Source organism: Lepidothrix coronata, unplaced genomic scaffold (genome assembly GCF_001604755.1).
Source record: "Lepidothrix coronata isolate B3197 unplaced genomic scaffold, Lepidothrix_coronata-1.0 Scaffold191, whole genome shotgun sequence".
Lineage (NCBI taxonomy): Eukaryota > Metazoa > Chordata > Aves > Passeriformes > Pipridae > Lepidothrix > Lepidothrix coronata.
The window spans coordinates 1,218,733-1,233,299 of NW_016690371.1; the positions used below are offsets into that span (position 1 = coordinate 1,218,733).

General features: G+C 35.2%; 1 protein-coding gene across 6 annotated transcripts in view; it reads left to right on the forward strand.

Moving 5' to 3' along the window:
• Nucleotides 1-14,567, forward strand: part of CNKSR2 (connector enhancer of kinase suppressor of Ras 2) — a 207,682-nt gene that overhangs the window by 145,793 nt on the left and 47,322 nt on the right. For all 6 annotated transcript variants that reach the window (XM_017831466.1, XM_017831467.1, XM_017831465.1 and 3 more), the window contains 4 exons: nt 6,019-6,067; nt 6,896-7,068; nt 9,209-9,282; nt 11,768-11,839. In XM_017831466.1, the coding sequence (XP_017686955.1) occupies nt 6,019-6,067; nt 6,896-7,068; nt 9,209-9,282; nt 11,768-11,839 (368 nt within the window). The remainder of the gene's footprint in view (nt 1-6,018; nt 6,068-6,895; nt 7,069-9,208; nt 9,283-11,767; nt 11,840-14,567) is intronic.

Consider the following 14,567-nt stretch of genomic DNA (forward strand, 5'->3'; position numbering starts at 1 on the left):
CCAGCTGGTACCATTTTTTGGCAACTAAGTAGTTGTAGCCAAAGATGAATCAGAGAACACTGAGTGTATGAGAAGTTCAAAATCCAGGCGTAAATTAAAAAAAAAAAAGAGAGAACAATTATTTAGCAAAATGAAAGAAGAAAAAAGTAGAACAGAATAGAATTTGGAATACTCTAAGAGTTCTTGGTTACAGGAACAGAAGTATCTCCTGAAATATGCTGACAAGTCAGATATGCCACAACTGAGATATTTTTGCAGATATTCAGTGTTAGCAGTCTGTGGACTCCAGTCAATGCACAAACCAAGGCAGTGAGGTATTTGCCTTTCTAAATATGATCATAACTTAGAACATAGTCTTTTGTTATCCCACTTTTTTGTAGGTTCCCTTTTGAATGTAATTTCACCTTTAGATGCTTGATTTGAACATTAGCTTGGTAACTGATTCCTTCAGAGCATCAAGTCATGCCTCGTCTCTTCACTCCCACGCCGGTGAAGTCCTGTGTGGTCCAGCTTCAGCCCTTGTTCCAAAAACTGCCTTGCTGATGCCCTGTGTAGACTCAGCTAGTTTCAAGACCTATCTGACTGTGAACAGTAATCTTTTTTTACTTACTTTGAGGGCTAAAATAGTCAAATAAGCAGGTCAATAGTTGCTCCTGCTGAAAACAAAAGAGTTACCTGTTGTGAATGAAATTCTGCTGCTGATTGGCAGGAGGTTTCAAATTCCTGAGCTGCCAGAGGTCTTCTCTCATCATGCCTTTGTAACATACAGTTCTTGAAAACTTCGTTTTCCACAAGTATCCATGAAAATAATTACTACTGTCTATTATTATCTCTTAATGGAGACTAAACAAGATGGTAAAAAAAAAGAATTTGACGATATCATCTGTTGCAAGTACCCTTGCGTATGAGATATTAATACTGATGTATAGTGTGACACTGTAATACAAACAGGTTTGCATTTTCCCCCTTTTCACTCTTCTTTTAGCTCTGAAATTTTGGATCTCAACACACGAAACGCAGAGAAATGTGTATCTGGGATATCAAAACTATGAAAATATAACGTTGCCAGTGTTCTCCAAGTATTGGGAACTATCTCTCAAAGTGAGAGATCAATCAAATAATTGGCAGCACCAACTTGCTTTCTTTTTTTTTTTCAGATACTATCTTTTCCATCTGTAGCAGAAAGTTCCAGTAATCAGAAGTGTTACAAGCTACCCTGCTGAAACTAGAGAAAGTTGTCTCACAGTGACAGAGGGGAACTGCCTGACTGTAAATAGTTCCTTAGTGTCTAAACTTGCAGCTTGAGAAAAATTGGATTTGACTTGAGCTCTAAATAAAACTATAAAGATACCTGCCATTTTCCTTTTCAATCAGACTGAGCTGAGATTCGGGTAAAAGAATTGGAGATTATTATTTCCATAACCTGATTCTCTCCTGCAGCTTTTTTAAAATGAGCAAGCAAAAAATCTCTGAAGAAAAGTGAAGAAACAAAAAAGCACTTCTCCTTGGAGAAGGAGAATTTTAGGAGCTCTCCAATTTAGTGCTAATTGCTATGGCCAATCTAGATCTTCAGAGAACCTTCAGTTGTGGTCTTTTTTGGGTAGACCTACAAATACTGTAACCATGAATGAGTTTATGTAACTATTAGAATATATGTATTTTTTGAACATGAATCTAATGTTCTGTTAGTCACATCTGGAAGTTATATTAGATCTTAAAGAAGCTCTAAGGAACAGTTTAACCGGAAATCTTTAGACTTCCTCCTTGGACTCTTGAAGTTCGGCAAAACAACCAGTCTTCTCAAAAAATCAGTAGTTTCAATCTATTTTTCTTCTACTTTTATACGAGCCATCAACTTTAATAAAAATTTTCTAACTTTCATCATAACAGTTTTATCAAATATTCTTCTCTCCTGATAGCAGTTTCACTTCAATTTAATATTAGTATTGAAAGACCAGTTTATTAAGTTTTCTATTTGGCATGTTACAAATAAATTATTTGAAACAAATTATCTCACACTTTTATTTAAATACATTTTTCCAAATAGAGAGCTATCAATAATAAATATATTTTCAGCCTTCTGAATGTTAATTACTAACTTTGAATCTTGTTTCCCTTCTGAGAAAATATAGAGAAGGCATGGTACTAACCAAAAATAAATACTTTATCCCAAGAGCTGAAATCAGACAGAAACCTGGATAACTCTGAGAATGAGACAAAAACCTGGTAGTCTCATTTCTTGACAGTTTTGTGTTTTACATACAAATATGCTGATGCTGGTTGGATGCACACAGATAGTGTTGATTATATCATCTATATGGGATTATTTTCTTGCTAAAGGATTAAATACAATTTATAGGTCATTGGTGATCTCTTTGGTTAGGGTGAGCCTCCACCTGCAGCTATTTTACTGTGTAGCTGTGTTACTGTGCTCCAATCCTAAAAGGCATGCCCTGAGGGAGATTTCTGTTTCCAGCTGTTCAGTCTTCTGATGGACTTTCAGAACTCTGTCAACATTTTGAAGAGTGTTAGGGTAAACATAACACACAAAGCCAAATTTGGTAGTGAACAGTTGCAGGAAGAGAGGAACTGTTATGGCTCCTCCGTGCACATTGAAATCTCCATTGGCTGATGGAATGTGCAGCTAAGCCCTCAGAAAGGTAGGCCAGAGGTAGTTTAGCACCCTTGTTAAAAAAAAACAAACAAACAACCAAAAAACAGAAACATAGGAAAAATCTTTGTAAAAATGGTGTTTTATTCCTCTGGAAATACATGTGCTTTGGAGGCTGCTGATAGCAAAGGCAGACATATATATATACATACATAAAATGTTTCTTTGATATTCTACTTAGACATGCATTTGTCAGAGGGCGTAGTTTTGGTATATTATTAAATACAACAAGCTCAAAGATCACATATTACAGGAGAAAATCATTCCATTCAAAAAACTGAGATTCAGAGCCTTCAAATGAGTTTTGTTATATGTTAAATATTAAGTGACACCTTGCTTTTGGATAATGGAAAGTTTTTCTAATTGTATTTTGGGTGACTGGAAAGCATGTAATTCAGAATATGACTAAAAAAATTTCAAATTTTCCTCAGGAGTGAAAATTTCCACATCTTAAGGCATTTATCTATTTCATCTTTTCAGTGGCAGTCTTGTTTCCATTTTACTTATTCCTTTGAGTTACTAACAACTTTCTTCAATATAGAATGCTGCTTTCTGTTTCATTTCGTGCTTGTTCTCAGAATTAGTAGAAGAGATGAATTCTTGAGAACTTGGACAAGATGTATGTGAAAGCAGTTGCTCAAAGCTCAAGATGTATCAGAATCAAAATGCACTGAACATGTATTGAATCTGGCTTTGTGGGCGAGTCATTAAACAGTATCTTGCAGCAAGCTTGCATTAGTACAAGTACATTTCTGGCTTTGGTGTGAATCCATAGTTTTAGGGTTTGTGGCATTATAAAGAAGTATTTATATTATTTTCATATTTGCCACATCACAGAATTAAGGTTAAAAGGGTAACATTATGGTGGCCAACATCAGGACAGGTCACATAAAGAAGCTGTGGAATCTACCTTGTTGCAGATAGTTGTGTCTAGGCTAGAGATGACCCTGAAGAACATGATCCAGTGTTGGCTTCAAAGCAAGCCCTTGCTCTGATCAGGAGGAAGGACATGACCTCCTTTGTCATTCTCTGATTATAAACAACATATTTTATATTACATATACATCTTCAGGGTTAAAAAATAAGATGGTGCTGTTTTTTGCAAAGGGTGAATTAACATGAAGCCTGAAGTCTATGTAAAACAATATAAAGTGTTAGTTAAAATCACTGCAGTTGAATAGTTCCCAGGAACTTCACTCAGTTGTAGATTTTATCCTTGATTATAATTTAATTCAATGAGCTAATTTAGAATAATAACTGAATTCAATAAAACCTTTCTATTTTGCAATGTGACCTAATGTATGGAAAAATGGCTAGACATTTAAATTACATGCTTCTTCCTGTTAAAAACCGATACCCCTTCATTACCCTTTCTTCCCAAAAACTGACTCAGAGGTTGAGAGGTGTGAGCTCACGTTTGCAGGCTCAATTTAAGGACAAAATATTTAAAGAGAAGGCTTTTCATATTGTTCTCACCTGCTTTAAGAATCGCTTTTAAGAAAACCAAGGTTTTCCTTTTCTGTTTTGACACTTTTAAAATATTAGTGCAGAAAAGTCAAGCAGCAGAAAGAAGTTGTCTGGGTCGTGAACTGAGAAGCAATAAAGTTTTGGATTTGTATCTGTGTGTGTTTTTTCAGCCACTTTGAATTAGTCAAGATTTTTAAAGTGTCTAAGAGGAAGTTATTTACACATCTGCCCAGCCACTCTGTTATTCCTGGGTGATGAGAACTCTCTTAGTACTGCACAGGTTGAAATGTTTCATGTGATGTAAGTTGGGATGATGTTGCTGTCTTGTCTTCCTGAGAGCTGGTGCTGATCTGATTGATACTGGTAGCAGAAGAAGGACAAGAGCCAGGGAATGAAAACAAGTGGGGTCCTTTTTTCTTCCCAGTGGAGTCCTATTTTGACCCTCTGAGGTGGCAGTATAGTTCAGTAGCTTTCTTCAGATATGGTATCCAAGGAATCAGCACATCAAGCAAGTCAGATAATTTTTTTAATTACACTTAATTATGGCATTGCTGGTAATTTTCCCCATGGACATGTTAGTATTTGCTTCTTGAGAATCTCTCAGCTCTGAGGCAAAACATCCCTTCGAAGCTGAGCCCCAGTCTTCTGCAGTGAGCTCAGGTGTGCAGGAAGTAGGGAGGAGAAAATTAAAATAGAATAGAATTATTAAGGTTGCAAAAAAACTCCGGGATCAAGTCCAACCTTTGACCAAACACCACCATGTCAACTGAACCGTGGCACTAAGTGCCACGTCCAAAACCAAAGCATCTCTTTGACTTGAAAAGGGAGTCTTGTAAACTGGGGTGGGGGGTTGTCTTATCTGCTAAGAACAGGATTTGGGATCTCAGGGCTGTCAGTGCTTTTGCTTTAATTTATTTTAACCAAGTGGCACAAAAGTTTTGATTTTTTTTTTTATTAATTCCTGGTAATCTGAAATAGGAAGTTTTAATGCTCAAGACACTGTAATGTGGCCTTTTCTTAGTTTTAGCAATAATACGTTTGTCTATCTTGATAGAAAACTAAAATTCAAAACAAGTGAAATCATGTCTTTAAATTTTGGTGTGATTAATTACAGAATTACTTTTTTAATTCACTAGGGATTGTGATTATCTGAGTCAAAGTTTCTAAACAGAATGCCCATGAAATGTGTTAATATGTATTGCTATTATTAAAAAGCTAGGATCTTAAGTAAAGGAGTAATTTCCATCCTGTCTCACTGCCAAGGCAATAGGTTAGTTCATGAGAGTGGATCAACTGGAGGGAAGTACTTCCACTTAAAACCTGGTAAAAAATGAAGTTTTAGTTCAGAATTTTTATTTGGGAGACTTTTTCCTAGTTGTGATTTAGCAAAATTTTGCTGGTGTCCTTCAAAATACTCGGCTTTTTCTGAGATAATTGTCTGATGGTCTAATGACGATTGTGTAAGTGCCTTCACACCTGCATTAGGCACTGGATTAATTTGCATATATATGTCAAGAATACTTTAATTAGATGATGTATTAGAAATGTATGGGCTGCGTATTTTCCTTATCATAGTAACCAAAGGGAGTAATTCCTTCTTCATTAGCAGAACAAGAGAAGAGAAACAATTTTAGAGAGAAACTTCAGTTGTTTTACCAAATTAATTTGTGGTCTATTTTAAGGTGTTTCACAGTGTGCTTTTGCTTTACAACCTCATAAACAGTTGAACTAAAATTACCTTTTTTCTTAGGCCTAAAAGTCTTTTAACTGGTGTTACCTGATGATGACTTCATGTCCCCACCTTACATTTCTTTTATTATAAGGATGTGGTTGAATATAAATCTTGTATTTTCATTTCCTCTGTTTTGATTTCCTTGTAGACATTTCAACAGTCTTCTCTACAGCAGAAAAGTAAAAAGAAGAACAAAGGTAAAAAATAAATTCGTTTTTATGTATTGGTAGGAAGGGAATTGCCAGCATTAATGTTATGGTATTGCAGTATCTGAGGAACTAGAACTTATCTCCAGTCAAATGTTCAGTTCATTTGATCATGTTGAGAATGTATTAGTCCATTACTGATGTCTCATAGTTTCCTAATGCTCCTTTACCTTTATGTATCTGGTTTTATCTTGCTTTTGAATACTCAGACTGACTCAAGCCTCTTTGGGGCCAGGGTTGGTTTTTCCAGCTGTGTGCATGTAATGCCTCAGTGCAGCACTTGCTCATTACCTACGCTGTCAGGTAATTTATATCATAGTAAATTTTCTTCCTTTGTTGTAGAAGTACAAAGGCCTTAGGAACTGTTTAGTTTCAAAAGAGGCTGCAAAGAGAGGTTTTGGAACACCTATGAAGTACTTAAATCGCTGTATTTGGCAACTGCTAGGGAAAGTACATGAATTTATATGTTGAGAGCTTTGATCTGATGTGAAATATTAATCTTTTTCTTATTTTTAAATATCTTGCCTTTCTTTTCTCTATAGTGTCTTCTCTTTCTGTGTTGCCTTTTTTTTTTTGTCTTATCCATAGAATATATAGAATATAAGTTCTGAGATGCTGAACATGTTTTTCTTTTATTTGCTTTGGTTTTTAAATTATGGTGACTTGTGGTCAAAATAGAATGTTTGTAATAATTTATTCATGGCAAATTTAGTTGAAATTTTTACATAATTTTCTTAAATATATGGTGCTTTCTAACTAGCTGTCATTGATTTAGTGGACAAGTCAAATGCTTTCACATCAACGTGTTGTCATTTTCAGCTCCTATTCCTGGTAAAAGCAAAAGACGGATCTCATGTAAAGATCTTGGTCGAGGGGACTGTGAAGGCTGGCTTTGGAAAAAGAAAGATGCCAAGAGCTATTTCTCCCAGAAATGGAAAAAGTACTGGTTTGTCCTGAAGGATACATCTCTATATTGGTATATCAATGAAGAGGTAAAGTATTTGTGCTCATTGTCTCAACAAATATTCTGTTTAGTGCTGTTGTCATGATTTAGTGAGTAACTGATGCTTTGAGTGCTTATATGTTAATACCTTTGTTCAAATAATCATAGTGAAATTAATATTAACTGCCTGACAAAATTACCATTAAGGTCTGGAGATATTTGGTCCTTCCAATTTTCATTTTATTACATGGAAAAATAACAGTTTCCTGTATCCTGCTGACAGCAGTTTAGAATAAATCTATCCCCAAAGTCTTGAAAGGGAAAAAGGTAGTTATTTAATCCTGTCATTCAAGCTTTAGTCATGGAAGTGTAGACTTTGATGTTGTGCTGCCTGGTGTTCCTTGTTTATCTGTGCTAGTGAAACTACCCAAACCTCTGGCAATTAAGGAAGATACTTCTGTTTTCTCAGTTGTGTTCTCCTGTTGTTCCTTCTTTGTAGCTCTTTATGTGATTTCAGTGCTTATATAATGCTAAACTTAAAAGCATGGTTGTAGCCCAGCTGAATTATGTACAGGTTTGCTTCTGCAACATATTCTGCCTTGGTACACATTTGTTTATATCAGCTTTAGCAACAAAGCTTTTTGCCAGTGAGTTAGGAAACCTTGATTTTAAATCCCATTAATCTCAGCAGAAAATATGCTGAGATAAAATCATTGCCAAGATGTGGATGCACTCAATACTGGACTTCTTCTTTTAATCACTGCAAGCATTTGTACATAACCTTTTCAAAATATTGTAATCCCTAACTTTTCCCTGAGTAAACAGAAAGCAAGTTGTTCCATGAAAAGAGTTACTGAAGCCTGTTTTCCCACAGATTCATGCCATTTTTATCTTAGTCCCAGCTTCAGATCAGTAACCCTAACTCCTAACTCCATCCTTCCTCCCTTGGCTACTAGAAGGTCTTCATCAGGGCGGTAATTGGTGCCTACAACTACAATGAGTGCTCAACAGCTGTGGCCAAGGAGCATATGGAACCTCTGAGTTGTGCTATATTTTCCTGTGCAGAGGGCAGTGGTCTGAGCACCTCTGTCTCCCACCCTGTCCCAAGCTTCCCTGGGACTTTCTGAGATTTAGTCATTTTTGAGACCTCAGCCCCCTCAGCGGTGCCTGTAATCACCAACAGATTCAAAGGCTGGCAGGGGGTTCCTCAGTGGTAGATGGACAGACAAGACAGCAGTGCTCTTTGCCAAAATTGTTTCCTTAGGCAACCATTCAAAAAAGAAATAGCAAGATTATTCTAAACAGTGTCCTTTGGATTTGAAAATACCTGCTAATGCTGAACCTGTTACAACCTTATACTTTCCACACAACAACTCCAGCTCCAGTTTTATATGCTGATTTATGTCTTTTATTTATTTGTTTTTAAGAAGGCATATAATCATATGGACTGCATATGTAGTTTAAATAACAATCTGAATTCTTAGAAAAAGATGTAACTCTGTGGAATTCCTTAACATACATTTGTATTTTCTGCAGCTTCACTTCTATGATCCTGTATTAATTTTGCATGCAAAGTTATGAGCTGTTAATAAGAGAGACTATGTTATTGATGTAATAGTAGCTTAAAATAAATAATGCTTTCAAACTGTGAAAAGCCAAGGGAGATGGAATATCTGATAAAATAAACTGTGTAAGTCTTTAGAGGAGAGAGGAGGAAGGTCAGATGTATTCTGAGTGTTGTAGAGAGATGAAAGTAGCTGAAGAGATATCATGCCTCCTAGCTGTGATATCTTATGAAGATGGCAAACAGCACACATTGAAACTGCTTTTTTCCCTATTTCTTACAGTAGGCTGCATTTCTCCTTACAAATTAGTCCATCTTCCCCCAAAATTAACTAATTACAATAACTAATTGACTGAATACATTTGGTCATTTTGTATATTTTCTAATGTTGGTTCAGCTGTGAAATTGTTTGAGAAAACTGGGTATTTAAAATTGTATTTTACAGCAAGGGATCTGTCTTACTACTTTGGCAAAAGTCCCAGTGACTTCTGTGGGAGGTTTGCCAGAGCAGAGCATTAGTGTTCCTTATGTAAGAAGCAGGCAAGTGAAAATATTTCTAAGTTTTCAGCATGGTGGGTTTTTTTTGACAGTTTAGCTACAGTAATATCTGGGACTATCTTTGCAGGATGAAAAAGCAGAAGGATTCATCAGTCTACCTGAATTTAAAATTGACAGAGCCAGTGAATGCCGCAAGAAATAGTAAGCACGCTCAAAAATAATGCAATAATACAATAAAAAAAGTGGGACAAAGGACAAGGTTTTCTCTTAAAACAGTGACATAATGGACTTCATTACAATGATCATGGGGTTGAATCACAGAATAAGCTCATACAGGAAAAGAAAATTAATTTTTGTGGGTGTGTGCCATCTTGCCCAAAGAAGGCTATTTTTTTGCTTCATCATGAATCACAGTGCTTGACTAGACCAAAATGAAATATGAGCAAGAAAACTGCTTCGCTGCTTCTGTCCCTTTATTTTCCTAGTTTCCCTTTCTTCTTTTTTTTCCTAGTTTTCCTTTCTTCTTTTTTTTCCTTTCTGTTAGGGGTTGGGTTTTTTAATTTGTTTGCTGGGAGTTGGAGAGCATTTGTGTGATACCGTTACACTTGATAAGAAGCTTTAAGCATAATACAGAGACTATAGAGATAAAAAAGTCCCCAAGTTGTGGCCAGGCATCAATATTTAATGTAACTCCAAGTTAGTTAGCATCATCTCAAAGTTTGCTGACACAGTATATCAGTCCTGAGGCAGAGTTAAAAAGAGAATGACAGCAATTTTTGTATTTTTGATATATGACCTAAAGGTCTTAAAGAATGTTTCTTCTCACCAGTTTATGCTGCTATCTAGATTTGTGCCGTTGCACAAATCCATTTATTATTTAAATGCAAATTCAAGCATATGTAGCAATATGACAGGTACATACTGCTACAGAGATATTTTTAGAGTTATTATTGTTCAAAAAATTTTTGCCTTGCCTTCTAGTGATTTGTAGAGTTCTTTCAAGTTTAACAAGGCTTTGGAATTGCTGAAATTTGTAAAAAACAGTGTTTGCAAATGTAAAGTAGTATGACTTGTAGGACATAGAGTTCTATAGAAGGCACTGACCTTTTATCAGTTGGTTTGTGTATCTCTTCAGGATGAACTCTACTCTTCATGATGGTCTCAAAGAGCAGAAAATGAAAACTGCATTTAAAAAAAAAATATCAGTTTGGGCTTAATTGTCCTGTGTCCTTGGGCTACATGGCTGAAGTGCTTCATTTTTAATTTTTTTGGGGGCAACAGCATAAAGTCACCTCTCAGAATTGCACCCTGCTTAAATTGTTTTGGTTTGGTTTTACTTGACTTAGTATCTACTGGATAGTATCATGTAAAATGCAGCTATTAAGACTCTTTGATTGGGTGGCATATAAAGATAAAAAAACCTCTAAGAGTCCAGACGACAGATGCTGTAACAGTCTTAAGAAGTCAATTTTGGGTCTCGGTTACTTGATGATGTCTTTCTAAACTGAGCAGATGTCACTGTACATCTGCTTTGACTTGCATAACATTGTGTCATGCTGTAATGTGTTAGAGGAATTCCTTTAGTCTCAATTTTATGTTACCTTCTCTAGCAGTAGCTTTCCTTGATAAAAAATTCATATGCCTGCTTTCCAAAACATGCATGTGTGTACATCTGTGTACACACACACAGACATATATATTGAAAATTGCAAGCATGATACACATGAAGAACATAATTACCATTTTCCTGAGACATAATGGATTAGAGAGTGAGAACTATTTTATTACCTTATATATATATATATATATATATATATATGAAGCTCATTGTGTCTCAGGAAAATGGTGATGATGTTCTTCATGTATCGTGTTTGCAGTTTTCCTTATCTTCTTTGGGACTGTTAAGTTTTTGGAACTTATTTTAAGAGACACCTCCAGAAAAATTATTCTTCTGTACTGTAAATTATTAATAATTTTAAATGCATTTTCTGGTTCTTCAAGTACTTCACCATAACTCTTTATCCATCACAGATAAAAGATTCTTTCTAGTAATTTATTTCATATTATGTATGAAATGCAGTAATTCTCTCAGCCCGTCATGGTGATTACTTTAGTGGAAAGAAAAGATGAGATGTAATTGCCCATTGCTTAGAATGACCTCATGAACACAGTGTTGATTTATGACAGCTTTTCAGAAGTCAATCAGCACATCACATTTTCCTGTTGGAAATGCAGTCATTAGAGCTAAAGGTAATATCAAAGTCATTGGGATGTGAGAAATCACCAGGACTGAGAATTTTTCTGTTGTATTGAATTAATTGTTCTGTCAGTTTTCTGCTCAGAAAAAATTGACAGCTATATGTATATCAGCAAAATTACCTGATACATAAAATTTTATCTTTAACTGGTTAACTTTATCCAAATATAGTGCACTGCAGGTGATGGTGAAACAATTATTTATGCACATATGAATCAGGAATTATTTAGAACAGGGTAGTTAAAGAGCACTTTACTTGGTGAAATCTGGCACAATCCTAAAAGTTGTATGTTCATATACTGTTTGGGGGCATGCAACAACTCAGGAAGTATAAGCTCATCTCATTCCTTTGTGACCATGCTGTCTTACATCTTAAAAAAAAAAAGAGTTGTGCCATTACATTTTTATAATTATGTTTTTCCTCTACAGTGCATTCAAAGCCTGCCATCCTAAGATCAAAAGTTTTTATTTTGCTGCTGAACATCTAGATGATATGAACAGGTAAGGAAATCTAGCAAAGTTCAAGGGCACATTCCTTAAATGTGACACTTCTTGAAGCTAGTAATAACACAGTGATAATAAAGTATGTGTTATTCTAAAAATTTATGTTGAATAGCTAATGAGTGCAGAGTACCATTATTTCGGACTGGCTTCTGACTGGCTAAATATTTGATTCATGCAAAAATTACCTTTTCTTGAAACAAATGTTTGAAGATTCCCTGTTTCTAAAAAGAAATAAATACAGTATGTGAAACAACTCGAAACACAATTTCAGAATTCCAGGTTTCTGTTTTTGGCTCTGTAGCACCTGCCAATGTGAGATATCTCCAACTCCACTTCCTAACATACTCCCAAACAGATGTGATACTTGCTCTGGGAATCCTTCTGTTTCTTGCCCTGGAGGGAATAAGAAGTTAGAAAAAGCTTTAAAGCAGTCACTGCTTTTTCTTCTGCCAGTCTTGAAAAATGAGAGAGGGATTACAAGGAACGAATTTTGCAGATTCTCTCTACTGCCATGAATTTAACCTGCATGTTGAAGTGAATTTGGTGTGGAAAATTCCAACATCTCAAAAAAGAACAAGGACTTGACTCTTAGTTCTTTGAGTATTGAATTTTACTCTATCTATTTTAGACCATTTTTGCAATTTTTCAGAAACATGATTGAGACTTCAGCACAAAATAAATACGATTCCTCTTAATTTATTTGAATGGTAAATTAAAACATGGATCCCATGTCTATACAAATATTTGAGGGGTTATTTAATTTATTTTCACAACGTAAACTGAAATTAATTCAGTTCAAAATATTATGCCATTTTCATCATATGACAGAGAACACAAACAAAAATCTATTATTGCAACCTGAGAATTGTTCTATCTTACATAATGTCTGTGGATATCCTCGCCGACCAGAATTGTTTTTAAAACAGAGGAAAAAGGAGATAGAACTGAACCCATAAAACCATTAGTAAGTGCTACAATCATGCTTTAGTCTCTCCTGTGTGTACTAGATTCACCTACCTGGCAGAGCACCTTCAGGGTACTGCCAGTTCGTTACTGATAATATTTGGCTGGAAAAGCAAGCTGATACTATACTATGCTTACTTTTGTTTAGGAATGGCTCTCTGTTAACATTTTTTCAGAAGTTTGTGCATTACTGAGGCTCACTTCAAAAATTTGTCCTCAGTGAGAAAACTTAAAACCTTTTCATTTGTTTGTGAAATTTTAGGCTTGCCTTTGCTTGATAATTCTGTCAAGCCAGTCACTTAAAATGCAATTTGCTGCACACCAAACAGAAAAATGGCATGGTCTATATGGTATATCCTGAACTACAGCAGTAGCTAAATCACTTCTATCAGCAGGTCCTCAGTCAGTATGACAAAGTACCTTCATGCTAAGGATAACAATTTATGTAACTGTTCAGTAATCAGAAAGCAGCAGCAAATGTGCAACAATTCTTTAAAAATATATTGCACAGTCTAAAACTCAAGAATTAAGAGATTTTTAACTTCCCAGCACAAATAGTTTTTTATCGTATTTTGAAGTAAGTGCTTCTTAATTCATTTGGAATAAGCTTGACAAGATTTGATCTGAGTTATACACATGTAAATTTAAAACAACTCTGTCAAGGCCTATGGAAATTCTTACATGTGAGTTGCCATCAGTCTCACCAAAGAATTTTATTTTTTTCTCTTTGTTTAATATATTAGAAAAGGTAGTTTGCTTTCATAAACATTGAATCAACTCAATAGATTGCAAAAAGAGTGACTGAAAAATAATCTTTCAAATCCAGTGATAAGAAAATACTTCCTGTCTAAAAGCATTTTGTAGCCTAGATGAAGTAAAACACAGAGTCAAGTTATCAAGTTAAATTAAGACTCTTGATCATTTTCTGTTCTTTTTTTTTGGTCAAGTTTCTGACATACATTCTAATTATGTATCAGGCAGTCATTTCAATTCTGTTCATACTTGAAGCAGAAGAAACAACAAAAGAAAACTACTGATACATAGTCTGACTGAAAGTTCAAAATGGTTCAATTCCTTCATCCTTTTTATAAAATTATTTAGTTGTTTTTATAAAAAAATGTTTGCAGGCTGTGAAGTTTTTGTTTGTGTGTATCTACTCACATAAAATGTGTATTTTAATCTCAGGTAACTGTCATTAGTCAAATTTTCTTACTACTTTTATGACTGTGCCACACCATTGTGCTGGTAAGGAGTCTGGAGAGCTGTGACCACTGAACTATGTTGCTGTGGTGTTTGAAGATGCTTTTATCTATACGGTCACGCCAGCAAAAGTGTTCTTTTTACCCATATAACATGTTTAGTCTGGGTGAGAAGAAGGAGAACTGTTTTGCTTGTGTAACTGTATAGTCATGGAAACATCTTGCTTGGAAATTCACTGGGATTCTCTTCATTCTGGTTGAACTGCAGGCAGGTACTTACAGACACTCTAAAGTATCCATATTCCCATATAGCAAGTTCATCCCATATCCTTGAGGACAACTTTGACACCCTGCTGTGACTAAAAGCATTGCATCTACCTGCAGCATGAGATAAGATAGGAAAATGTTTCCTACCAGTCTGTGAGAGTTCCAGTACTGTGCATCCTTCTTTGCAGAAATTGCAGATCTACAGAAAGAGAGGGGTTTTTTTTAATCTTGTTCTAGGTATCATAAAATTGTTTTAATTAAAAAGTGACAAGAAATTAATGTGCTATTATTAAAAA